Source organism: Pithys albifrons, chromosome 8 (genome assembly GCF_047495875.1).
Source record: "Pithys albifrons albifrons isolate INPA30051 chromosome 8, PitAlb_v1, whole genome shotgun sequence".
NCBI classification, from domain to species: domain Eukaryota; kingdom Metazoa; phylum Chordata; class Aves; order Passeriformes; family Thamnophilidae; genus Pithys; species Pithys albifrons.
In genome coordinates this window covers 28,243,537-28,269,184 of record NC_092465.1, presented here as the reverse complement: position 1 = coordinate 28,269,184, position 25,648 = coordinate 28,243,537, and the positions used below count along the sequence as shown (strand labels likewise).

At 40.5% G+C, this 25,648-nt stretch overlaps 1 protein-coding gene across 2 annotated transcripts; it reads left to right on the top strand.

Moving 5' to 3' along the window:
* CFLAR (CASP8 and FADD like apoptosis regulator) lies at positions 1 to 20,752 on the top strand. 2 transcript variants are annotated; one of them, XM_071561867.1, is made up of 10 exons: positions 1 to 73; positions 4,198 to 4,525; positions 5,351 to 5,456; positions 6,369 to 6,504; positions 6,674 to 6,771; positions 7,701 to 7,752; positions 8,332 to 8,384; positions 9,570 to 9,648; positions 15,460 to 15,955; positions 16,877 to 20,752. In XM_071561867.1, exons 2-10 carry the CDS (start codon positions 4,230 to 4,232, stop codon positions 17,013 to 17,015), a joined length of 1,455 nt encoding a protein of 484 aa, XP_071417968.1. In that variant the 5' UTR covers positions 1 to 73; positions 4,198 to 4,229; the 3' UTR covers positions 17,016 to 20,752. The 2 variants fall into 2 exon arrangements, with proteins under 2 accessions (XP_071417968.1, XP_071417966.1); XM_071561865.1 differs by lacking the exon at positions 1 to 73 and adding an exon at positions 472 to 619.
* The last annotated feature ends 4,896 nt before the right edge of the window (positions 20,753 to 25,648 follow it).

Sequence of the window (25,648 nt, the reverse complement as noted above, 5' to 3'; positions counted from 1 at the left end):
TAAGAGAGGGAAATTTAATTTTGGAGGTGTGCTTTGGGGATTGGATTTGGTCAGGGCACCCAAACACGTGTTTGTAAGTAAACCTTTCTGCTTGTTAATTTTTTTGGTTTCACGGACTTTGTTATTCTTGTAAAATTCAATATATAGAGAATTTTTCTCACACCCTCACAGCGCTCCCTCCATCCCATCCCTGGCAGCGCTCCCTCCATCCCGTCCCTGGCAGCGCTCCCTCCATCCCGTCCCTGGCAGCGCTGCCTCCATCCCGTCCCTGGCAGCGCTGCCTCCATCCCGTCCCTCGCAGCGCTGCCTCCATCCCCTCCCTCCCAGCGCTGCCTCCATCCCGTCCCTCCCAGCGCTGCCTCCATCTCCTCCCTCACACGCCGTCCCCGGCTCGGGAGCGCTCTGTGCCGGCCGGGGGAGGTGCCTGGCGGTGCCGCTCGGTCCTGCCCCGCCTCCCCAGAGCGACCGCGCGGGCTACCATGGACAGACACCGCCCCGAACTGCCTGTCCGGAAAGCAGCGGAAACCCAAAACGGTGCCTGGCGGGGCACTGCCCCCGCCTGCTGCTGCTCCCAATGCCGAAGCCGTGTGCTGTAGATGAGACCTCCCCGGGTGTCTGGGTGCGTTATACCTTTCCCCGCTCCTTCGCTCACACTTCCCTCCTCACCCCGCGCTTGCCGCACGGGCGGGAGCACAGCGAGCCCCGGGCCCTGTCCCGGGAGCGCCGGGCCGGACCCGCAGCGCCGGCGCGGCCTCGTCCTGCCCTCTGCTCGCAGGGAAACCGAAACCGAATGCGGTTTAAAATGACGTAGTTAGAAATTCGAGTGGAAATCTGCGTAAACAAAGTTGTTGCTTTGTTCTTTGGAGTATTTTTTTACTTGGTTGGGATTTTTTGTTGTTTGGGTGTTATTTTTTTTTTTAAATTAGGGTATTAAAGTAGTGCATCTCAAAAATTATTGGCGCGGGTACTACTGGTTTACGTGGTGAGAAAACTATTCAAGCCTGATAGAATAGGAAGGAATACGAAAGTTCCTGAGGAAAATCCCGTTTTTCCTAAGCGTCTCGCTCGAGCCCTGTTACGTGGCGCAGGGCAGAGAGGAACAGGGAAATGCGCAGCTCCGGAGCCTGCTTTGCGGGTTTGGGCAGCGCCAGCGGAACTGGCTTGAAGCGCAGCCCTTGCTTCATCGCCTCTGCAGTCAAAGCTCAGCCGAGGAACCAGCGCAGCCATCGCCGCCCGCCGGCCTGGCCACCGCCTCCGCCCCTGGCGTGGGGCCTTCCGCATGAGCTCATCGTGGGAAACAAAGATCGTTTTCCAAATAGGAACCACACCCGCTGGTGTTATATCCTGGTTTTGTTGCCGTAAAGGTGACTGAGAAACTTTCGAGTTACCAAATGCTAAGCAGGGAGTTAACTGGAGCCTTGTGTATCTTCGTGTGTTAAGTTTTAGTTTTTGTTATTTCCTGCTCCTTGCAAGGATGTTAAAAAACCCCAAACAAACCTGATTACACAGACACATGAACACACAGACTATGGGGGCAGCTTTATCCCTAATGAGTATGCACTTTTTAATTTTGTCGTAGAAGATAAGTTGTTTTTTCCTTATTGTAGAGAATTTACGTTCAATAAACCTTTTTGTTGCAGGGCCCAGGTAATTGAAATAAAAAGCCAGGCTGGTGGGTTTCATGTTGTCACTGCTTTCATCTCCTTCATTGTTGCAGCTGTGGTAACTGTTTCTGATGTTTGAAAACAGTCATCATATGGCCCTTCATTTCTTCCGGTGAAGTGGATCTGGCTCAGATAAAAGCACAAAGAATGCATTAGGTTTGCTCCAGTTATGTGATATTCCTGCTGACAAAATACGGGCACATGGTTTTTGGATGCGAAGTTATAAACTTTTCGTTTATACTAAAAACTTATTTCTTGTTGCTCTTATTCCCCAAACAGGGAATGTTATTGGTAAATCACTGTATGTGTGCAGTTGTTTTTCCTTTTATTTAAAGCATCATTCCTGGTTCAGTGGAGTCATACAGAATAATGCATAATTCTACATATTTTTTCTTTTGTTTCCCTGCTCCCATAAAATTGGGAAGTAGGCCCCCAGTAATAATTTGTGATCTTGATATTTGTCCAAGAGAGAATGAGTAATGATCTTTGTCTGTGGACTATCAGTGGAAAATACTGGTTGGAAACCAGTGTGTTCTGGATCAGTGATCTGGCAATGATCAAATGCCACTCTGCCAGTGTTTTTGTGGACAGACTTGCATACAGGTAACAGACTTTCAGCACTGAAAGTATGATCAGCATTTTTTATAATGAGCATGTGATTTAGGTTATATAAAGGAAGTTCACAAAAATAAATAATTCATATGTGTGTTTTAAAGGCAGATTACTTTTAAGGTAGCATATAAATAGTAGTTTTGCATGTCTGAATTTCAACTCTGTAGGAAATTACTTCTTACTCCCTCCCTCTTTTTTTAACTAGTTTTAAAATATTAGGTAAAAATCAACTGGAATAGTTAACAAGTTTTTCTGAGACTTCTGAAAATGGCCAGCATTTGTTAAATTCCTGTTTCCTTTTAGAGAAAATCGTATCTAAAACTCCCCAAGTTCTTTTGAAAGTCCCAGCTATATGTATCTGGGAGGTGCTTTCATAATGAAAGGGGTTTGTGCCTCCCCTTTCTTGACTGCATTATGTCATGAATACAGTCTGTCCTTCTGTAGAATTCCCACAAATGTTTTATGCTAGACTGAAAATAAGTTAGCAATTCATATGGTTTTTTCTCTGTTAGAACACTGTCCAAAACACATTACAGTGTGTGAGGGTTTCCTCTGCTTATCCTCTGATACCCTCTTTTGGTGGACAGTGGAACCCAGTCCATGGGTTTAACCAAATCTGTTTCTTATATCCTTTCTCAAGAAAGTCTAAATGGATGTATAGAGTTACTTTTCCTTTAAACAGCACTGGTGGAAATAAAACTCATAGATGTTTATCTCATCTGCTTCATTTATGGACAGAATATATGTTGATTGTAACTTCCAGAATGTGTAACAAAAGGCTGAAAATGCTTTAAAAAATCTTAATCAGGTGCTAGAATCTTCCAGTGGATTAGGCTTTGAAGATGGATTGGCTTTTGCTTTGCAGTAGGTTCAAATAAAACTCTGCAATGTATTGACTGAACTCAATGTGAGGACTAAGATTTGTCCTCAGGTTGCTCATTTCACCTTTCTCCGAGTGTGTAATGGAGATCAGAGGAGGTAGAATTTCCAGTTGGTGGCAGTGGAAATTGAGCATAGCACCCTACTGATTTTGTTAATCACAAGGCTGGGGATTTTTCTGAGTTTGAACTTTTATTTCAGTTTTCAGTGAGATGACACATGAATTTTACGTGAAGAAAAAGGCAGTCTGTGACTTACCTATACCTTCAGAGTTAACCAATTTCCATATTGAGGATTGGACTTTTTTCTTTGAGTGGTTCAATTTTTTTGAGCATGAAGGGTGTGTACCCTTAAAACCCCAGTAACACGTTCAATTAGAATCACTTTAAGTGCTAATAAGAAAGAAAATCCACCAGGTAATTAGTGTTTTAAAATATTACATGTTATATTGTGAGTATTTCCTTTATTTTGACTGCATTTAAGACCAAGTGCATGCCTGATAGCAGTGGTTTTATATGTGGGGATTTTGTTCATTCTTTCATCTACTATATATGGTTGCACTACCTTTTAGCTCCAAAAACTTCCTAAAAATGCCTTGAGATTTTTAGGAGAGAAAAGGTGGTGATGAGGAGAGAAGTGGAGGTTTCTGGGAAGAGCTGGAGCTGTCAGGCATATTGAAATACCACTCATCAGCAAGCTGATGACTCTTGTTTCACTTCCTACGGAATTTACGGATTTGTGTTGGGGTAATTTAAAATAACTCACATGTCTGTCTGATTAGTAAGACCCACCAAGTACTTTTACTTCTGTAATAAGCTGGGAGAGTCCCTCGAGCGGAGGAAGTCTGTGTTGGAGGATGTTGATCTTTTAGTTGAAAGCTGAAAGGAGTTACTGTGAACCTGATCAGCAATTTGTTAACTTCCAGTTCTCTCCCACAGCACTGCTTTTGTAAAAATGCCTCTGGTTAATAATGAACACCAGAGAAGCAGTGTGATAGACATGGGCTTCATGTCACGTTGGTTTCCTGTTCAAAACCCCATAGGCTGGCAATTTGAAAGAGACAGCAGCAAAGTGATGACCAGGTGCCAAGTGCCAGCTGCACTCATTCACCAGATTCGAGATGAATTGGATAAAGAAGAAGAAGAGATGATGGTTTTCCTGTGCCGAGACCTTGCTCCTGACTTGGCCACTGCTGATCTTAGGGAGATCTTGGCTGCTTTGAATGAGAGGGAGAAACTGTCTCTTGTTGGCTTGTCTGAGCTGTTGTACAGAGTTAAGAGGTTTGACTTGCTGAGGAGGATCTTGAACATGGAGAAGGCCACAGTGGAAGCTCACCTTGCCAGGAGTTTCAGACTTGTCCCCGACTACAGGTAACATATCTACTTCAGATTTGAAAACTATGCTATCTTGTTCAAAGTAAGTGAGGTTTTTTTCCTTTGTTTGGGACGGGTGGCTTGTTTTTTTATTTTTTTTAATAGTTATTGATGGTAGAAGAGAAACAGAAAAGAGTGTTATATCTAGAATTTTAGTGAAAAGAATATGACAAATTTAGTTCCTAAATTAAATCTTAGTAGTTTCTCACAAGTCATGGCATTAGAAGCATCTGTATTTAAGCAGTTTATGTGTTAGTCAATAAAATCAGTGATGTTTGTGGAATTCTGGATTAGCAGATAAAAATGGCACTTTAAAGGGACATCATTAGTTAGAGATACTTTGTTTCTAGTTTGCTTTGGGCATGTAGCCATGTGGTATAGCTTTTCCCAAGGGACCTCTCTCTTACTAGTTTCTTTATTAGTTCTGAGAGGCTAAAATTAAAAAGCTCCAGTTATTTCCTTTGAGAGACTTCAGAAAGAAATGCATGTACTCACAAGGAAGATTTTCCTGTGTTAACTTTTCACTGAAATAAAACCCCTGTAACTAATAGGTAAAAAACTTAAAGGTGTGTTCTGTTGTCTCATTCACTCTATTGAAACGTTAAGGAGAGTTCTGTTTTCCTAACAGTGGCTACTACAGTCAGTGTGAATAGCACATGTGCTGATGAGCTACAGTAGGATCTTGAAGCAAGGCAGATTTTTGCCTGCTTATTAGTTGGAAATGATACATTAGGACTGGAACGTGGGAGCAGTTTAGTGGTTGGTCAAGGGAGGGATCGTGCTTCGAACTAAACCTTTAGAAATACCTTAACTTTTTTTCAGGGTACTAATGGTAGAGATAAGTGAGAACCTGGAAAAAGACGAAGTGGGTTCTCTTGTTTTTCTACTCAGAGATTATACACCCCGGATGAAAATGGCCAAAGATAAGGTATGTTTTTCTGCTGTTATTCTGATGGGAAGCAATGAGAGATTAAAGTAAAAAAGTAAGTAGCGAGAGAGCAAAGAAGAGGAGGACAGAGCTGCAAGGGGTAGTGAGGCAGGAGTAGAAAGACAGAAATTGGGCTAGAAGTATTTGCTTCTATTTCATTTTATTGGTTTTAATTTAAGAAAAAAAGCATGGAAAGCAGAGGGAACATGCTGTAGTGCATGTTGTTAGAATGTACCTCACAGGCAGAACGTCAACCTCACATTTTTAAAAAGTCTTTCTTCAATAATAGTGGTCTGAAAGTTCATATAAGAAGGATCTCAAACCAGTAACATTTGAAATGTGTCCTTAATTACAAGGCCACTTTTTATGTTTGTGATCTACTTCACTTACAGAAGAACCAATTTGTTTTAATTATATCTTTCTTGGTACCTTTGCCTTCTGAATATTTGTTTTAAGTCCTCTGAGAAAGCAGAATTCAGTGGAGAGGATTCAGAAAACATGACCACTGTGCATAGGAGACTGAAAGTTTCTGTCTTCTTCCTTTGAGGTGTTTTCTTTGATCAAGGAAAGAGAGAGGCCCTGAAAATTTCCCAAAGGCTTTCTTGCCTCTTGCTTTGTGGCATGTGAGGTGACATTCCCCATGACTGGCTGTGTAGCAAAAATGAAATGCAGAACTGTTCCCTTAAAAACTTAAGATCTGTTTAAGAGTATCACTTTCCTGTTGCTATTACTTCTGTGATAATACCAAGAGTTCTTATATCTTTGACATCATTTTCTTAGTGTTTCAGAAGGCAATGCCCCTACATTGTTTATACAGCCTTTATGACTTCCCCATGGTATTATCTGGTTTGCTTTGTTACTTCTGATAGAGAACAAATCACTGATATGTTTGGTTTTCTGTTATTATTCTAGAGTTTTCTAGCTCTTGTAATTGACCTGGAGAAACTAAATTTGCTGGCTCCTAACCAACTGGATTTGATAGAAAACTGTTTTAAAAATATTCACAGGATAGATTTGATTAGGAAGATTCAGAACTACAAACAGAAAGGTATGATGCTATTTTTGCACTGGTTACTCCTGATAGCAGGAATTAGATGTGCTTTTACTGAAAATAGAACTGTGAGTTACAAATCAGAGTATTTGCATGCTTCACAGGTTTGGTTTTTGAAACACTTGATATATCATGGTGTATTTGTGTGTTTCTGTTAAATTTGCAGGTTTAATGTCCTCCGTTCATTCTCATCCAGTGTATGTAAATGCACATCAGGCATCTTTCTCTAGTCTCAATCTGGTTGATCCTCTTTATAATTTAAGGGTAAGTATACAATAATAAATCAGACAAATCCTTTATTTCTAAATATTGCCATGTGTTAAAAGGAGATTGATCTTTCAGAGCATGATGAATGAGAGATGGCTAGTGACTAAAATATTACTTGGTTTATTTCTGTTATTCCTTCTGTTTGCTGGGTTTAGGGTCTAAATTAAATCTTCTGACTGTGAAAGATCCCCTTTAAAGAACTGTGATTTTTTTCTTGTTAGTTGAACATACAAAATCTGAATCTTGAGAGTTTTTTTCTGCTACACTGTAAAGTAAAAACTTTTGCTTTGACTGTTCTTTGCAAAACATATTCTTCTTCTTTGTGCCTCTGGACCTTGCAGCGAAAGTAGCTTTTAATTTTTGAATCTGGACATGAGAGCTTTTTAAGACAAGTTTTTCAGATTATTTTTTGTGGTTTGTTTTCATCTCATTTTAAGAAGATATGTCAGTATGTGAAAAGTCATCAAATCTTATTGCATGCAGTGTTCTTTATCTTTGGGTTAGGTCTGATCTGATACTGTATTAGTATGACCTACCTTAAAAGTCTTCAGCTTTGCTAAATTGGATGAGATTATTTCTGTCATGTGTTTAGTAAATGTTCCCTGCTGCTCTGCAGGAGACAAAATTCACATCCTCAGGGGATTATTTTGTGTTCTTGCTGCATTTGGGAATAAACTTCTCTTTGCTGATCATGACAAGCTGGTAATTCTCTTCTGAGGAAGAACAATTTTGGAGTTTTTTGTTTGTTTGTGCTTTTGGTAGATTTGTTCATTAGCTATTTTGTAATCCTAATTAGCTGATAGATGTGAATGTAAAACATGTAATCCTTTTATTGAGGAAGAACTACTATTGTGTTTTATTTTGGAACATGTGATTATTAATTCTTGAAGGAGAAAGGGAAAATTATGCCTTTTTCTTCATTTCAGATTCAGAATGGGAGCAAAGAAGAATTACAAAATGGACCAAATCATACTCTGGGTAAGAGCATTTTATCTGAGTTCAGATAACCTAAAAGAGCCAAATGATTAATTTCATTGTATACAAAGGACTGTTGTTTGATTAATTGTGTTTATGGCTGATCCAGTTGGTAACACCAGGAGCAGAGTATTTGGCCTTATTATTTGGTCTTGTAGTTGCTTTGCTTGTGCTACCACATCTTAAAACTTTATTAAAAATTGTTGGGGACTTCCACTGTCACAACTTTTTAACAGAATAAATACTTTATTAATAAAACCGTGGATAAGAGTACCAGGTTCTTTCCATGTGTATTGCGTTTTCTCTGGAAAGCCCAAATACTGCTCAAATATGGTGACTAAGAGTAGTTGGCTGAATTCTCTTGGTGTAGGAGAGATTCTTTTTTTTATTCTAGTCACAAACAATGTGGAATGCAATCCACATGACATTTTTGATGTGAAAAGTTTAGGGGTTGGTTTTAAGCTTCATTGGCATACATAGAATCTAAGAAGTCCAGATGAGTGAGATACATTCCTCTTTATAACTGATCTGGTGTCAAAGAAATCTCACTGGTACTGAAATTCCTTGTGTATATTTTAACAGCAGCAGAACCAGTCCACATGTCCATTCAGGAATCAGGATCAGCGTCACATCAGGTATGTGCAGGTGCATATGTATGCATGTAAATATAATAATCTCTGAGAGAATTTACCTTAGTGTTCTTTGTGCTTCATTTTGAGACTTCATTTAATTGTGTGCAGGCAGAACAATGTGTACATCCTCAGCTGTAAACTAGTTCTGTGAATTGCTTTTGCAGAGTGTATTTTTAATATAACAATTTTCTGCTACTCTGGAAGCAGCAGTGTGCAAAGTGCTTGTGCAATGGTATGCACAGAACTTGTACACTTACTGGTGGAGGCCAAGTTAAACCTGTTGGAGGTCAGACCTCTCTTGCCATCTGCATTAGAAATCACAGGGCTTCTTTGCATGCAGCAAATTTTGTTGTTGATTCACTCCTCACCCCTTGCTCTCCAGGCAGAAAACAGACATTCTTTGGGTATTAATGGTAAGAATGGACTACTCCTTACTTGTAGGATGGGAACCACAGAGTTAGTTACCTGTAGCAAACTGATTGTAATCTCGTCAAAGAGAAGAGGGATTGTGGCAGAGTCATTACAGATGATTTAGGAACAAGAAGATTGTTCCACTAAATAAGGAAATAAATGCTCTGATGAGCAGTGCTTGCTTTCTCACCAGAAGAACACAAAAGTTCTCTACATTTACTGTGTTGGCAATATGAAGATTACAGCTCCCAACATCTCAGTAGCAGAGACAGTATTATAATAGTTATATATTACCTATATAAGTATTTATTTTATACTTAAAGATATTCTTAAATTAATTTAGAAGTACTATAGAAGGACCACTGCTGTCATAGTGCAGGTTTTTAAAAAGCCCTTCCACCCCATACAACAAAATCCCCAAAACCTGACAGACTTGGAGATGTGTTTAGAGCTAAGGTTTGTTTCAGACTTGCTTCTATCATTTCTGGTATAGTGTTAGTGTCTGAGTATCTTTATGGTGGTAAGATTGCATAACACAAGGAGAAAAAAATTAAGCCTGTACAAGAAACAGAGGGAAAAGAATCATTAATCAATTTCTCCTAATTTTTTGTTGTGCAGATAAGACATAATACATCCCAGCAGATAAATTTCTGCTAGCTATTATATGGAAAACAACTAAATGTAATTTAATAGATCTGAGGTGGTATAATTTGAGAAAATGGTAAGGTCTGTAAATGAGAGAGTGACATATTAACTTTGTCCTTTTGTTTTGCTCAGGGGACTGATGATCATTACAGAATGCAAAGTCAGCCTTTAGGAATATGCCTGATCATAGACTGTATTGGCAATGACACAGGTAAGTCCTGGAGTTTGAAGTTCCTTGACCTGTTAATCTCAGCTAACTAGAACAATGTAGTAAAAGAAAATGATGTACACTTACCAGCCAGACTAGGGTGATGTTCTCCTAGTCAGCCAGTCTACTAATTCTAGTGAGTCTTCTAAAGCAGAGAGTTGGAAGGCCCAACCTGAGGTTAAAGCCAGCTGTCCCCCTAACTATTGCAAACAGTGCTTGTTTTGGTGCGGAATCTCTGAATTAAAGAACTTGTAAGAGAACAGACCAAATTTTGGAAGGGAGAAAAAGGATGTTCAGAAGAGACCTACAGAATAATTATGTATGTATGGCCAGACTTCGCGATCACAGATTTGGGCAGGGCTCTCCCCACGTGCCCTTCCAGCCTGCACAGTGGATGTTTTAGGTGAGGCTCAGCGTGCACAGAACTGGCCCCACCGTTTAAGTCCTGAGGTCCATTTGCCACGGCCGAGTGAGCTTGGACAGTGACAGGGAAGTCCTTGGGACTGTCACAGCAACCGGTACTGACCGGGGCTGACCCTGCTGAGCATCCAAGATCTGATGGGATGGCAGGGAGGCTTGAACTGCCAGGGGATGGTCCCCACTGAGACTTGAACTCAGGTGCTTGGGATTCAGAGTCTGGAGTGCTCTCCTTTACACCACAGGACCACCCACAGAATAATTAAGCTACCAGGTTATTAACAGAGATGGTAAAGATAATGTTTTCCACCAGTTAAGAAAACCAAAACCAAAGCTGTTACAGATTTGAAGTGCAATCATATTGGACTCCATAGCCATGTGGTCCTTTTGTAATGATGTGCCTATGACAGGCTTCTGTCATATCTTGCCCAGTTTTACTGAAACTTTACCATAGCTGTCACTGTAGGCAGTGCCATGGTTAAAATGTGGGGGTTTTCTGATGGCTTTTGTAGAATCCAAGAACTAGTTTTTTGCATAAGCAGAAAACCCCCTCACTCTCCAACCACTGTAACATGTGAAGCTAAAAATAAAAGGGAAGAGAGTATTTGCAGTCAATTCTGTAGTAGGCTGGGAGATGTAGGGGAAGGAGAGGGTTTGTGGGCATAGCTTTTGTTCTTCTCATACGTAATGGTCCAGCAGGTGGACAAGCTTAGAATTATTGATGTAGTTGTTGAAGAGCAGTGGATGTGGAAAGCAAAGTTTTTGTGTTTGCCTGACAATAATGTGTTAGGTGAATGATAAGAAACAAAGACACTTTTTTTGCCATTAGGGTAATTGGAACTAGAACTGATTCACAATCCTGTCATGCATGGATAAGAGGGACAAGGAAGGGACTTAACTCAGTTACATGCAACTGGAAAGCATCTTATGAGATTTTGGTCTGTACTGCCAAGTTCAGCAATGACCTCTGGAGAAACAGAATACCAAAACCCCACCAAAAACTCCAGAAAAACAAGGATGCAATTGCTACATGCAGAAACTATAGTGTTCAGTCTAAAGCACCTCCTCAGTTCTACTCTCAAAAAAATAAAACGACACAAACCTTGAATTTGCCCCAAGAGGAAAGTAGACAGTGCCAAGGACTGAAAGACGGGAGGTGGTGGCTCTTGGGATCAAACATTCTGCTCTGTCCTGCTGCCTCTTTCTTTGCTCTCCTATTCTTCTCTTTCATAGCAGCTTTAGAAAGCAAATGACCCTTTCGATGCAAGAAGCTTACTGTGCAGCCTGAATCTGAATGGTAGCTTGATAGTCTGCTCCAGGACCAAAATTATTATTACTTGGAGCTCTCTTTCTTAAATGCAAATGGAATTGCTAGAGAAATTTCAATGTGTAGGGCTAAAGAAAACATGAGGTGTTAAATTACCTTTGTTTAAAAAAAAAGTCTTTGATTGTCTTTAATGGGACACGATCATCTGCAGACCTGATTTATTGAACTATGTTTTATTGGCCTGTGTTTTACTATGCCAGGACTAAGTTTTTTAAATGAAACACGTAAGTATAGAAGCAGATAAGGCATGTGTGGTAAACAGGAAGTAAAGAAAGAACTGCTATGTCAGATACATAAATTTAGATCTCTTCCTTAGATCTTTTGCACAGGCGATATATACTGTGCAGACCTCTTTGTCATTGGAATTGCTATTAGATGCACAGGTGGGCACAGAAGTGAAACAAAAAAATCAATGTGTGTGCTCTTCATGAGCTCATATGATCATTCCAGTACTTGTACAAGAACAGAAAGTGTAAATGTGACAGTGGAAGTCTCCTGACTGGAAAGAAACAGTAATGAGTTACTTGTTTAGCACCTGGCAGGTCAGATACACCTAGAGATCGTGGCTCTGCTGCTGTTGTCCCAAAACTACCCAAAGTCTTAATGTGCCTCAGTCCTCATGCATGTCTGCGTTGGATGCAAAATCAACTAAACTATGTCTGTGTCTCAGATGTTTAAATCTCCAGTGCTTTGACAGCATTTTAAAATGATAGAAAACAGGACTTTCACTGAAGTACATTACTGTGCTAGTGACATTCAGGAGACATACAGCATTGCTTAAAGGAGTTTGTTAGAAAGGCATTTACCACTTAGAGAGTTGTGCCACACTATTCTGAAGTCTGAATACACGAAGGCAGGGAGAACATTAGGAATTTTATCTGTGGTGTCCATTAGAATCTGTAGCTATCCCAAGATTTAATCTGAGGAAAGTGAACCAGTAGTAGATACTGTAGGATCAAGGATTACAATAGTTGAAAGTGCCCAGTGTAAACAACATGAATTTATCAAATGCTGGTAAAATTCAAACTGAAATGCACCTGGCTGTTCTGTAAATAGCTGCTTTTGCTTTTCCATTTGTCATTTTTTACCATACATTGTAAACAATCAGGGGGGAAAGGCTAGTTTTCTATGTGGAATACAGATGCTCAAAAGTCAGTGGAGGTTTGTTGGGAGATGATTAGTGTTGAAGAAACTGGTTCTGATCTCAGGTTGCAGCATGTAATGCTGTGGTTTCTCTTGCCTTAAAGTATCCAAGGCTTACTACGTGTAATTTCTGATTCATTGTTAAATTAAGGTGTCAGCTCTAAGTTTGTTGAAGTTTGTTTGTTTCTAAACTGTGACAGTTAAGTGTGTTTGTGGACTAAGATGACACCAGGTTTTGTACCTATGTACATGCACGTGCTAGTGAGATCAGTGAATCACAGGGAAATCACCCTCTCGGGTTTTGCTGTGTACTGCTGCCCTCTCCTGATGGAGAGCTTCTTGCAGCATGTAACTGCCAGACTAGATTGATACTGCATCTTCTACCTGAATAACAAGAGCATGTTTTATTTCATAAAATAGAGGGGATTTAACTTTCATTTTCAAATTTTAAAATGTCTGGTCTGTTTTTGAATTATTTTACAAAATTTAATCAAACTAACAGAATTGGAATGAAACTATAGTCCTTGTTTATTACGTCACTGTAGTAAAGGCTTTGTATCTACCCAGTATTTTGCTGAGGAAAGTTACGAGTTCTGTTCCCTCTTTGCACTATGGGCATTTTGAGAACAGTTGGTGGTACAGCCGCTTTGCTGTTACCTTTGAAACAGCCTCTGCTAATTAGGGATTGTTAAACATTTAAAATCAAAGAACAGTCAAGCTTCCCATGAGTGTGAGGCATCTTACGTGAACATGGCACCCCATGCTTATTTTCATATCAGAAACTGTGCATGGGCAATATATATATTTGGTGTAAACTAAGGACAGAATGGTACAGGTATGAGTTGAAGCAGTAGCTTGTGGTTCTCTGAACACTTAATACCTGTGGTTTTAACCACCATGAATGTGGTTTCACTCCCATATTAATAGTCATCCAAAGTAGTTATTTAGAACTTGGCACATTTTCCTGCAGCCCAGGTTAACACAAATACAATAGAGTTAAGCCTTGGGGTTCGGCTACCTACAGTTTTAATTTCTCGCTCATTTGAAAGGGTTCATTATTCAGATTTCTTTTTTCCCTGAAAAGCCATCTGTCACCGTTACAACTCCAGGGTACATTCTTCACCTTCACCCATCGCTTAAAGTCTATTTTATATAATAGAAAGCATAAATGACTGCAGAAGGTTCAAGGAAGCCTCTGTGTTTATACAGTTCTGTGTATCTGTAATAACCATTCAGAGTAATTCTGGCCAGTTAAAAGGGGAAACAGACTTCCCATGCTATCCAGATCATTCCTTACCATTTCAAGTATGTGAAACATTTTCTAATGTTTTTTCTTGCCTGATATTTTAAGTCCTGGGCACTTGGGTTACTGGCTCTAAATGAGGCATGTAAGTGCCTGTGGAACTTGGAATAGATCATGTGCCAAATAATGCTGTCTTTGCTATCATGAAATAGATAACTCATGTTAAAGACAATATGTATATAGCACTGTAAGTATGTAATGTACTGTGATCAACACTGAGTACTCCTGATTTTTTATTATTGTGATAAAATAAACTACTTAGTTTATATACTATAAATACTTGTGTTAGGTTGAGCTGGCAAAATGCCACTGCCCAACACAGAGAGAGTATCCACACCCCCACCAAAGGAAGAGGAGGGAGAAAAAAAAAACCCTGAAGAGGAGAGGGGAAAAAACCCCCCCAAAACCCGAAATAGCAAGCTTCTTATATTACACAAAAGAGAGACAATTAAAACACAATATGATATAATACATATATACAAATGTGAGAAAAAACAAACCAACAAAAACAACTCCTGAGTCACTGTTATGGGTTCACCTAGGTGGGCCTAGATTTGGGCTCTGGAGTTTGGACTAGGCCGAAGCTGTCAGCTGACTTGAGCTGGGCTGAGCTAACAGCTGACCTCTTCTAGCCAGTAATTTTGTATTCCATACCACATTATGACATCATCTCCAGGGAAGTAGGAACCAGTGTGGGAGTGGTTAAGGCAGTCGCTTCTCAGCCCTCCTCTTGGGAGGATGCACGATGCTGTCCCAGGGGGGATGGAGAGGACCAGGCCCACCACTGGCTCACAGGGTACCTCAGGAAAGTAAAATGTGTTGTTCTGGGTCTTTCCTTTCTTCTTGAGTTTGTCTCCCTGGGGAATAAGCTTCTTCTTAAGTAACGTGTAGTTAGGACAGTAGAATTTGTGTGTTCGTTAAGAAATTGAGGTGGGGAACTTGTGGTTGCAGACTTGTGTGAGTGTATATTTGTACTCTCTTCTAATTGTTATTGTCTCTTTCTTTCTGTGAAAAATATATGTAGATTTAGTATAAATGCAGTTTGAAGTGGTTTTTTTCTTTCCCCTCTCTTTTCCTCCCTTTCCCTGGTGTTAGGAGGAGGCTTTTCTCTCTGTGCTTGGGGGGGTTGGCAGTTGCTTATCTCAAACCAAGACAGTCACCCAACCAATAATACAGATTCCAACCACCCAAACCCCACAAAACCTCCCAAAAACACTTCCAGAGAAAACTCCCAGCAAGAGAGGAGAAAAATAAACAAGAAAATGTTCACTTCCCTAGATAACACAGCAGGGGTGGCAGCGAGTCCTGATCTCGGCAGAGGCAGGCAGTGAGTCCTCACGGGGCTGAGGCAAAGACCAAACAGAGAGAGAAGCTCCACCTCCCTCTCTTTTTATATCTCTTGATGCTTCTTGATGATGTCAGATGATAGGAAATATCTCTTTGGTTGCTTAAGTCAGGTGATGTCTGTCCCTTCTAATCTATGTCACATCCTCTGGGCCTGCTAATTGAGGCCTAGCTAAGGCCTAGCTGAAACTAAAGCCAAAACTACCACAATACTGTAGTTTGGTATAGTTGAGATTGAGTCTTGATGTGCTTTGATTTAATTACATCTTACTTCTTTCAGATATGTTGGAAGAGACCTTTGGAGGCTTAGGCTATGAAGTTTGTTGTCACAGATATTTAAATATTGCCACCATGAATCAAATATTGCTTGAAGTGGCAAAGTTGGAGAACCACAGAAATTATGACAGCTTCATTTGCGTATTGGTCAGCCGTGGAGATCATCAGAGCATCTTCTGTACAGACCACACCTATTCTGGATTCCCTTTGGAACAAATAAAGAAATACTTTATACCAGACTCATGTCCTGGACTCCTCGGAAAACCGAAGCTTTTTTTTATTCAGAGCTACATTGTGTCAGAAAATGAGCAAGCATGTACTAGTCTCTTGGAAGTAGATGGGAATGATAAGAATATCATTTCTAAAGTCAGTATCCCTCAAGGAGCAGACATCTTTTGGAGTCATTGTAAAGTGAGTGTGTCTACGCTAGAAAAGTCCTCAACTGCATCCTCGTATTATCTGCGTTGTCTGGCTGAGCTACTCCGTCATCCTTTCATAAGGTAAACTAAAAACCCTTTTCCTGTGACAGCCTGTTGTCATTGAGAAAGAGAAGCCTTAAATTCCATACCATCTGGTCCTGAAAAGTGTCTTCATGGAGTGTCATAGGCTAAAAGACAAGTATACCTGATCCTCAGACAGTCACATAGAAAGGTAGCCTAAGGTAGGAATGGTTTCTGATTATGTAAAGTTGTGTTACATCACTGGGGTTTGCAGAGTGAGAAGGGAAGAACTTGTCCTGGATAATGATGTCAGCACTTTAGAGAGGATTGGAAATATTCCTTCTCCAAGATAACAAGGCACATTCCAGGTTTCTGTTAATTTGAGGATTGCCATGTACCATTAAGAAGAGCTCTCTGCATGTAGGTATAAAAAAGTCAGTGCCTAAGTTCAGGAAAAAGGCAGTAGAGAAGGAAGGATTTTCTGCTTTCTGTGGATTTAGTTAATCCTTCGCTCAGGGAGCTGCTAGATTGCCAATATTGTAATCTTGAATTTATACTGGCAGAAAACTTTTCTCTGTTTAAAGAGATCAAAAGGAATCTGAGCAAAAGTCATGTACATTTGGATATAAAACTTACCAACAAGGACTTTATCTATACAACTGATCTACCAGGGAGCTAACAACTGTTTTTCAAGATAGTTGCAGCATTAACATTCAGTAGCCTTTTACAAATGCCAAATCTTGTCATGAAATCACAGATCATCGTATCAGCATAATGAGTATCACAACAGTGATTTGGGTTTGAACAGTTTGTCTCAAAATGCATCTTCAGCTTTGTCTTTTAGAGGTCTGGCCTCTGCAGTAAAAGACTGAAGTTTGAAACTTTCTCCTTGCTGAGTCTAAAGTTGTCTCCTCTCTTGTGGATTCTTAAATGTGTCTTGCTTCATTCTCTAATGGAATGCTTTTACTTTTGTTGCTGCAGGAAACTCTCCATATCAGATATCCATACAGAACTGAACAGAAGAGTTTACAGATGGAATGAGACCACTGACCCACACCAACAATACTCACTTCTGCTCCAGCACACATTGACTAAAGAACTTTGTCTTTTTCCCACTTAACTGCTGTTGGAAAGGACATATATGAAGTAGCTAACAAGAAATATTTAATATAATCTAAACAGTCACACGTTTCATTTCCTGTATATCTAAAGTGCCTGTTGCTTTCAAACCCATGACTTTGGAAGCATTTTGGTGTGTTAAGACACTAGATTTTATGTTTTAATGTAGAAGTCTCTGAAGGCTTGGATGAGATTGGTAGCTATTGTATAGCACTGCAACAGACCTTTCAAGGGGTAAACAGAGTGGAAAGAGCTCTAAACTGTCTAGCTCTTGGGTTTCCCAACAAAGCTAAAGTGCTTTTATTGGCTCTATTTTTAGCAAACCTCTTAGCAGTTAATGCTCAAACAAATACAGGCCAGCGCAAACCACTTCAATGCTCTGAGTACTTTCCCCTGCACCTAGTGATGGCAAATGTGTCAGGGAAGAATTCCTGCCCAGTAATGCCAGTTCTTCATTAACAAGTTCTGGCTTGTGTGCCTCCATGACCAGCAGAACAGGGTGGGGAGAGAGATGGTCTTTTCAATAATCTGGATTCTATCCATCTGCTTGCTGCAGTAGAGGTTGTGTCACCGGTCCTGTCCACAGCACACAAGGGTTCCATGTTAATAAATGATACAGTCTGCCATGTTTTGGGCTAAGGATGTTTCCCACTGATGGAAAAATGAGTCTACATGTGGCTGGACTTTACAGCACCTACTACACAGTTAAAATGGGGGATTTTGGCAGATGTTTTGTGGAAACTGAAACATGATTCACACTCATTACAACCATGGTTGTAAAAGGACACTTAAAAATATTTGAACCTAAGTGCAGCATGCAGCATGGCTTTTAAGCCATGGGCTCCTAGGACTGGATTAAATTAAACATCCCACCCTCACTGGTTTTGCTTATGAAAAAGAATATGCCTTTATTAATTGATTTTTTTTCCAAGCTACCGTTGTTCTGCTGAAAAAGACAAATGAAAATTGTCATAAATATAAAAACTTTTCTCCAGTGAAGCAAATACCTGACATGAAAAATTCAATTAATCTGATTGTTGTAAAACAGTATAACCTGGTTGGGTTGTATTGAAATTTATTGTCACTGAACTTAGAGCATTCTCTTCCCTCCTAAAGTACCACTTGCAAATTTTCAATACCCCTAATATAGTCTCCTCTACAGGAAAAGAATCAAGGCTTGGCATGCCTTGCTTGGTTTCTGGTGTAGTTTTTTAATGGGGAAAGAAAAGGACTAAAATGATAGATTTGGAATCTTAGAAGTTACTTCCTGTGGTGGCTGGTAAAATGAAGCAAATGGTGAAACAAATGTTTTCTGTGGGTGTAGAAATAAGATGTCATTGCAAGTCATATATATCCAAGGGATGTTAATAAATGTGATCTCTTTCACAAATTAACTTTACTTTCTGATTTCCCTCACTAGCTTTTGCATGTGATGAGCATTTCTGCTACCTTGTAGACAATCAGAAGCAGGGAGAGTGGAACCAAGAGGACGCAGATGAGGAAAAGAAATATGGAAAATTTAAGCAAGAACAAACAAGAAGAGGAATGGTAGGGAGCATGAAGAAAAGGAGTAGGGAGAAAATGGTTTGGAGGAGAAATACAGTATCAATATTTGTAGGATAATAAAACAGGAAAAAGGAAGTAAGAATAATAGTGGCTATCCTTACAGGCTCTAGTGATGTGGTGGGTTGGTTGATCTTTTGTGGATTGATTGGTTTGGGTTTTTTTGAGTGATGCTAAATACAACAATTTATTTAAAATATTAGCAATATAATATATTCTTCAGAATATATTCTTGCAGTTTTGTGACAATGTGAGTTTGGTTGGGGGGTTAAGAAGTGTACATGTTCTTTGCCTTGGTGCATGACATAGAAAAGTCCATGTCCCCTTCAGTAAGAAAAGGCGAAGAAATGCTCTTTTGAAAACTAGATGATCCTGTAATTAACCCTTGCAGTGGAAAAGGTAAGGAGTCTCTGTGTCTGGGTTCTTGGATTGGAAGTGATTACAATGCTCTGAAGAGTTGTGGGGACAGCTCTGTATTGTGCAGCATTCATGGATATCAGATACTGATTTTCTACACTGATGTTTTGTAGATTTTTAAACCATAGCAAGTGCTCAATCTGTAATCATTCATTTAAACAGTATTTATTGCCCTTTCAAGAGTGTTATGTGGGTAGGCTGATTCCCAGTACCTGGTGTGTAAGGAAAAGTAGCCCTGAAGTCAGTATTTATGCAGGAGTTTTGTGATACCAGTTGTATGTCACTTCTCCCATAGCTTATGGAGTCATAGAATGTGCTGAATTGGAAGGGCCCCACCCATCATTGGCCCTGTGCAGGACAGCACGAAGAATCACATGATGTGACTCCTGAACTCTGTCAGGCTTGGTGCTGTGACCCCTTCCCCGGGGAGGAGCCTGTTCCAGTGCTCTACCACCTTCTGGATGAAAAACCTTTTCCTGTTACCTAACCTAAACCTCCCCTGACTCAGCTTCTTGCTGTTTCCTTGAGTCCTGTTACGGGTCCCCACAGAGCAGAGATCAGTGCCTGCCACTCCTCCTGCCCTCACAAGGAAGTTATAACTGCAGTAAGGTCTCCCCTCAGTCTCCTCCAGGCTGAACAGATCAAGTACCCTCAGACACTCCTCATAACCCTCCAGACTATTCACCAGATTTTTGTGTCCCTCCATACACATTATAGGGGCTGTCTGTTCTTGCTGTACTGTGCACCAAAATTTGAGTCTAGAAATGGATGCAGGGCGTGGGCTGCATCAAGCTTGTACCTGTATTGCAGATAGAGTAGTTAAATGATTTCAGGTTAAATGATTCAGCAGCCAAAAGGAGGGGAAGAGAATTAATTCTGTAGACATCATGAGTTCAGGGTGCTAGCACGAGAACATAAGAAGTGACACACTGGTGAAATTTCATGGTCTTGGACTGCCAAAATGTGTAGTTTTCAAAACTTACTGTTTAGCAAGATTTTAAAAAGTCACTCTGTTCCTGTTTTGTCTGTGCTTGGAATATGGCCGTCAAATTCACTGCTCCATGGCACGGAGTTTCAGTTTTGGTTTCTGGTAACTGGAATAGAAATTTCTTGTAAGTCTGTATGTGCTATATATGTGGAAAAGGAGAAAGAGAATTGGCAGAATATAAATTATGCCTTTTGATGGCTCAGAAGGTGTACTCATGAGGCAGGAGATTTTGTGGTGTGTTGTACCAGACTTAATTTGCATTATTTTTCTCAGCCATCAACATGGATGTGGCTGCGCATAAATGGAGTTTGCTTTGCACTGTTACGTACTTGTGTATTATGATGGTTGCCAGTTCATTATCCGAAAAAGATGTTCCAGAGGAGGTTGCAGTGCTAGCACATCCTAGCAATTGTAGATGGAGCATGTTGTACGTTTGATCCCCCTTTCAACTCTGCATAAGAAGTGACTCCTGTTACAGATACCCAAGTCAGAGAAGCTTTTTATGAGCGTTTTTTGGGAATTCTTTGCTGTCTGGAGTTCTGAGTTTCTGACATGAAGGATGATATTGCTGAGAAGAGGTTACTATCTCTATCAATGTTCTTTGGTCCATTTAAACTACATCTCCTGTACTGAAATATTTGACAGCTTTTCTGTGGCTGTTTTGAAGAATGTCTGTTTTTCAGCTTCTGTATTAGAATCAAGAAGACAGTGTATGCTGATCCAAATGCTGGATTTCAAACTGATTTTCTGAATAAAATTTTTGTATGCAATCAGACTGTTTTGCCTTAGATCACAGGGTAAGTGAAATTCTTGGTCGATTTGTCTTGTAGATCTCTGATGCAGTAAAGCTAACTTTTCTAATTTAATAATTGGCACTTGACATTAAATCCTCAGTTTGGAATTGTAATTAGATTCATGTTTATGCCATAGCTCGACCCTTTCACATCCAGTAGCTGGCAGTTAAGTACTAAGCCATCAGTTTGAGTTTATTGTAAATGTTTTGTCTCTGGGAGTTGGACTTTGGCCCAAGAATAAAATACAGGGCAACTACTGATACCGAGCCTTAATAAAGTTTACCCAATCAGGTTGCAGTGAAGGCAGCTAACAGTATTTAGGTGCTGCCCTGGTTGGACAAAGAGGAAACACCCCAACTAGAACAACACAACCAAACCTGCGTGAGGATGAGGGAGGTCTCCCGACGAGACCCCCACAGTGCCAGAATGCACAAGTGTGAACTGACCGGTGTTGCACAACCAGAAGGAGCAACCTATCCATGTGTAAAACATGAGATGCTAATTAAGACTGGACTTAAAAGACTGCAAATTCCTTTGTTTGGTGAAGTGGGTTTGGAGGAGTTACGCCCCTCACTTCCAGTGCCTAATAAATGCATGCCACTATCCAAAGGCAAAAAGTCTAGGTAGGGTTTTTTTTCTGACTGGTTTTTCAGCATCATTTCTGGCATCTCAGATGGGACAATCTTCTCTGCTGGGCTGCGTGACCCCTGGGAGACGGGGACTCCCTTTGGCACGCCCTGAAACAATTTCGGAAGAGACTCCCTGCTTCAATTGGATCACCATGGCAGCAGACAAGAACCCCTGTCTAGATAATCAAGGTGTTTATTTCCTTTTTGGTTTTGTTTTGTGTGCTTGCTTGTCTCAGTAGTTCCAGTAAGACGGAAGAAGATGTTCTCTGCGAGGTGCTTTGCCACAGGTGCAACTTCTGAGTCAGCACTTGGAGGGTGAAAGTCCCTCACTCGAAGTGTGAGAAATGCATAACACGGATTTATTACAAGCAAATTAACTAAACAGAGGGACAGGGGAAGAAGGGCTATTATTAACCAAAAAAAGGTTGGGTTTTTTGTAATGAAAATTAAAACAGGCGTAAGGTGGAGTTGTAAGGTAGATACTCCTGTCTGGACCTGACACCAGGGAACCTCTTCTGTCAGGATAAGGGAAAAAGACAAAAAGTAGAGATGTTGCTAAAACAGTGATCTCCCTGGTAACTTTTATGTACAGGGAGGTTGTCATCTCGTCCAGGGGGTTACTCACCCTACAGAAGAATTTGTTACCTTACACAGGGCAGTTGTTATCTTGTACAGAGGGGTCCCACCTGGACATATCCAGGGAGGTACATCACAACCAATGAAAAGAAAGGTAACTCCCCCTCCCCAGTCCTCAAGGCAGAAATAACTTTCTGAGGCAAACCCAACAATTTCATGAATATGGAATAGTTTATGTAACCATGAAAACTACAAAAAGCACGGTTTTCAAACTGGCTGTATGTCTTCAGATCCTGGCAGACTGGAGCACCCACAGCGCTGTGAAATAAGCCTTCCGTTTTACTTTGTTTCACAGAGTTTTGCCATTTTTCTAAATGCAAAAGAGAAATTTTTCTCACAGAAGGCTTTGGGGTTGGCACCCCTTTGCCCTGTAACTTGCTTGGAACTTGTTGCCCAGAGTTGGATTTTTGGCTCCAAGGGAGCCACTGGGGTTGGAACACCCTACTATCAAAACTGGCTTGAAATTAGTGCCCAGGATCGAGTTTTCAGCTCCGAGATTAGTTGTTGGGGTTTAAAATCCCCAGGCCCTGAAACCTGAGTCAGATTTTCAGTTCCGTGCTAGGTCATTGTCGTACTGTGTTTTATTGCCTGTAAAAATGTGTTAATTGTGTCCGAGTGATATTGTGTTGTCTGCTGAAAGAATGTGTTAATGTTGTGTTGTATCATCTGTCTGAAAAGTGGTAATAGTGTGTGTGTGAAACCCCATTTATTTGTTTTGAACATATATGGGAAGTGGCCAAATGTTATTGGTAACAGGTATTTCAGGCAACTTGCAAAGTAGAATTAAAATTTTCCTATATTGTCCTTTTACTCTAGAGGTGGCAGCAAGGTGTCATTGGTGTGAATTACTCTTACAGAAGAAGACCCGCTCAAGATGTGGTGTGGAAATTGCATTTACATCACTCCGCTTATCCTGCCTGTTGTATCATGTATTTCTGTCGCACAGCAAGGAGGAGAGTTTATATAGATTGAGACCATTGCAGAGTTCCCCCATGGTACACTTTTCCCAGACAAGCCTTAAAGGTACCAGCAGCTGTTAGGAGATCAGTAGAAAGTAAAAAAGTCCCTGCTAAAACCATTCTGGGATGCATTTTGATGCACTGGAAGGAGTTGGAAAAACAATCAAGTAAGGTCATTAAGAAGAAAACTTTAATCATATACTATAATATGTGTTGGATAATGTATAAATTAGATGATGATGAAAGGTGACCAGAGAATAGAACTTTAAGATATAATGTATTACTCCAGCTGATGGTATTTCTAAGAAAAGAAGTAAAATTGGATGAGCTTGTTTACACGGATATGTTCTTTACATTGTTGGATAAACCAAAGTGGCAAGAGAAGGGTGGTATTGCCCCCAAGATCCTATGGTGTTAGCACTAGAAAGGGAACAAGGGAAGAAAAAGGAGAAAATCTTCCCGGACCTGCCCTTGCAAGAGGAGATATCATTAGAGGCAACACAGTAGAGTTTAACTGTTGTGGCCTGAGCTCATTGTCTTAGCCCAAGAGTCTTTGGTACTCCTAGCTCAGCAAAACTGGGAAAACCTGTTCCCGATATAGTCAGTGTCCTGCTGCCTGCTACTAGTAATCAGAGACAGAATCAGAAATTATTTTAAATCCTTGTGTGTCTAATAAACCAAATTGTTTTAAGGTTTTCTTCTCTATGAGCTAAGGTACTGAATGCATGCCAAGAGAGATATCAAGTCCCTGGACCAAAAAAGAAAAAAAAAAGCAAGGAAGAACAACCCACTGAAGTGTTTGGTAAGTCAAATTATAAGTTTTCCCTGTAGAAACTGGATTATAGTACATGACCTAATGTCTCTTTCCCGTAATACATCCTTGAATTTCCCCCTGAAGCCTGCTTGGTGGGGCAGTGGCCTGGAATAGGGGTATTTAGTTCGGGTTAATACGTAATGTGCTGTTACTAAATAAGCAAGAACCTTTTGATGTGCCGCAACTCACCAAAGGCAGAAGCTGTGCATGGATGGAAGTGAAGTGCTGCAGGGGACAGACTGAGTTTGTGAATGCCCCTCACATTCTCCACTACATCTCATTTGCAATATCAAACAGGTGAGGTGAAGCAGAGTTTCTATATTAACATAACTCCTATCTTATAGTTTATGATTATTGATATAAAAGTTACCCATGGTGTGCTTTTCTCTTTCTTCTGTACTTTTTCTTCTGTCAGCTCAGTTCTCCTACAACTGTCACTACAAAGGTTAAGGGAAGTAACTAAACCTGGTCCCGCTGTTTGTTCAGACCCATGGGGCAGAATGTTATACACCAGGTCAGTTGTTACTGGATTAGAACCACCTCCTGGGAGTGCATCTTTGTGCCTGTGTGTGCAGAGGAAGGGCTGGGTCAGCAGGCCCATGATAAACCCTGCCAAGAGCACAGGCTGCAGCCTCATAGCCATGAGAGCCTGGCTGGGCTGACAGTCTGCCTGGTAACTCACCCACACCACGCTGCTGGAGCCCCTGATTAGCTGCGGCACCCCTTGCTTTGGCAAAGGGCACAAGGAGTGGCCACAATGACCAGAGCGGATAAGGAGGCAGCACGAGGTCTCCACTGTGAGCTCTGGCCTGTTCTCTTTGACCGAGTGGAAACTTTTCTTTCTCCCCTCTTTTCTCTTTTTATTCTTTTAATCTCTCCTCCCTTATTCTTTTCCTCCACATGTGGGTAACTTAAACTCTTGTTCTCTATAAGTTATGGGTACCTAGCATAGGTGGCACAGAGTGTAACATTTAGTGGTGCAGCGAGCTGGGTTTAGCATCACTTTCCACAGTGCTCCAACCTGGAAAAGCCTCTTAGCCTTGGGCATGATGCAAGGCAAGGACTCTGCCTGGGTGCCCAGCTCGCTGCTCTCTCTGGAGTGCCCAATTTCCTGTTGGTTGTTTAGTCTGAGTGACTCACACATGCAAAGGCAGTTAGACTGGAGAGTGTTTAGACCCCGTTTGTTTCTACTTCCATTAGAGTGCTACTAGTTTAGATTTTAAGCGTGAAAAGGCAGCTGAAGTAAATGGCATCAAGCTTTAATTTGACCTGCCAAAGGATTATTGGAGTATAGTGTAAAATAAACCTATAATTTGTTTGAGGTCTTATGTGTGGACCTTTGGGGTTTTGGGACATTTCTTTTGTAAGCTTATAGATATTTGATCCTATTAAGAGATGATATTTTAAATTGTAACTGTTTTAATCATATTAAATGCACTGTACTACAATACTGTAGATGCCATTGACAGTTTCTGGGTAACAGGAATATGCAATTTCTATGCCATAATAACCATGTAGAACTGTGTTTGCATTTTTATTATGTGGATTTTGTCACACATTTTAACTCTGTTCTAAACTATACCTGGCTGAGTTGTTTCAAATACTGAAAATTAGTAGCCTCATACTTTTGCTGAATCTTCACATGAACATGTTTGCCAATTTTTGGCAGCAGATTTTAGGGAATGAATGTGTGTTGTCCAAAACTAAAAAACATGTAACTGTTTGTCTTCTTCATGATCATCCAAACTTACTTTGTCATAAGGTCAGCTTTTATTCACAAGCAGAACTTCCTGCACTGCGTAGAGAGTCCTGCTCCCTCTGTCACAATTCCTTC

Bases quoted from the DNA above. Each gene is read 5' to 3' on its own strand.
- CFLAR (XM_071561867.1), top strand. From the start codon at position 4,230: ATGACCAGGTGCCAAGTGCCAGCTGCACTCATTCACCAGATTCGAGAT. The intron at 7,753-8,331 runs GTAAGAGCATTT...ATATTTTAACAG, and splicing joins TGGACCAAATCATACTCTGG to CAGCAGAACCAGTCCACATG. The intron at 15,956-16,876 runs GTAAACTAAAAA...TTGTTGCTGCAG, and splicing joins CTCCGTCATCCTTTCATAAG to GAAACTCTCCATATCAGATA.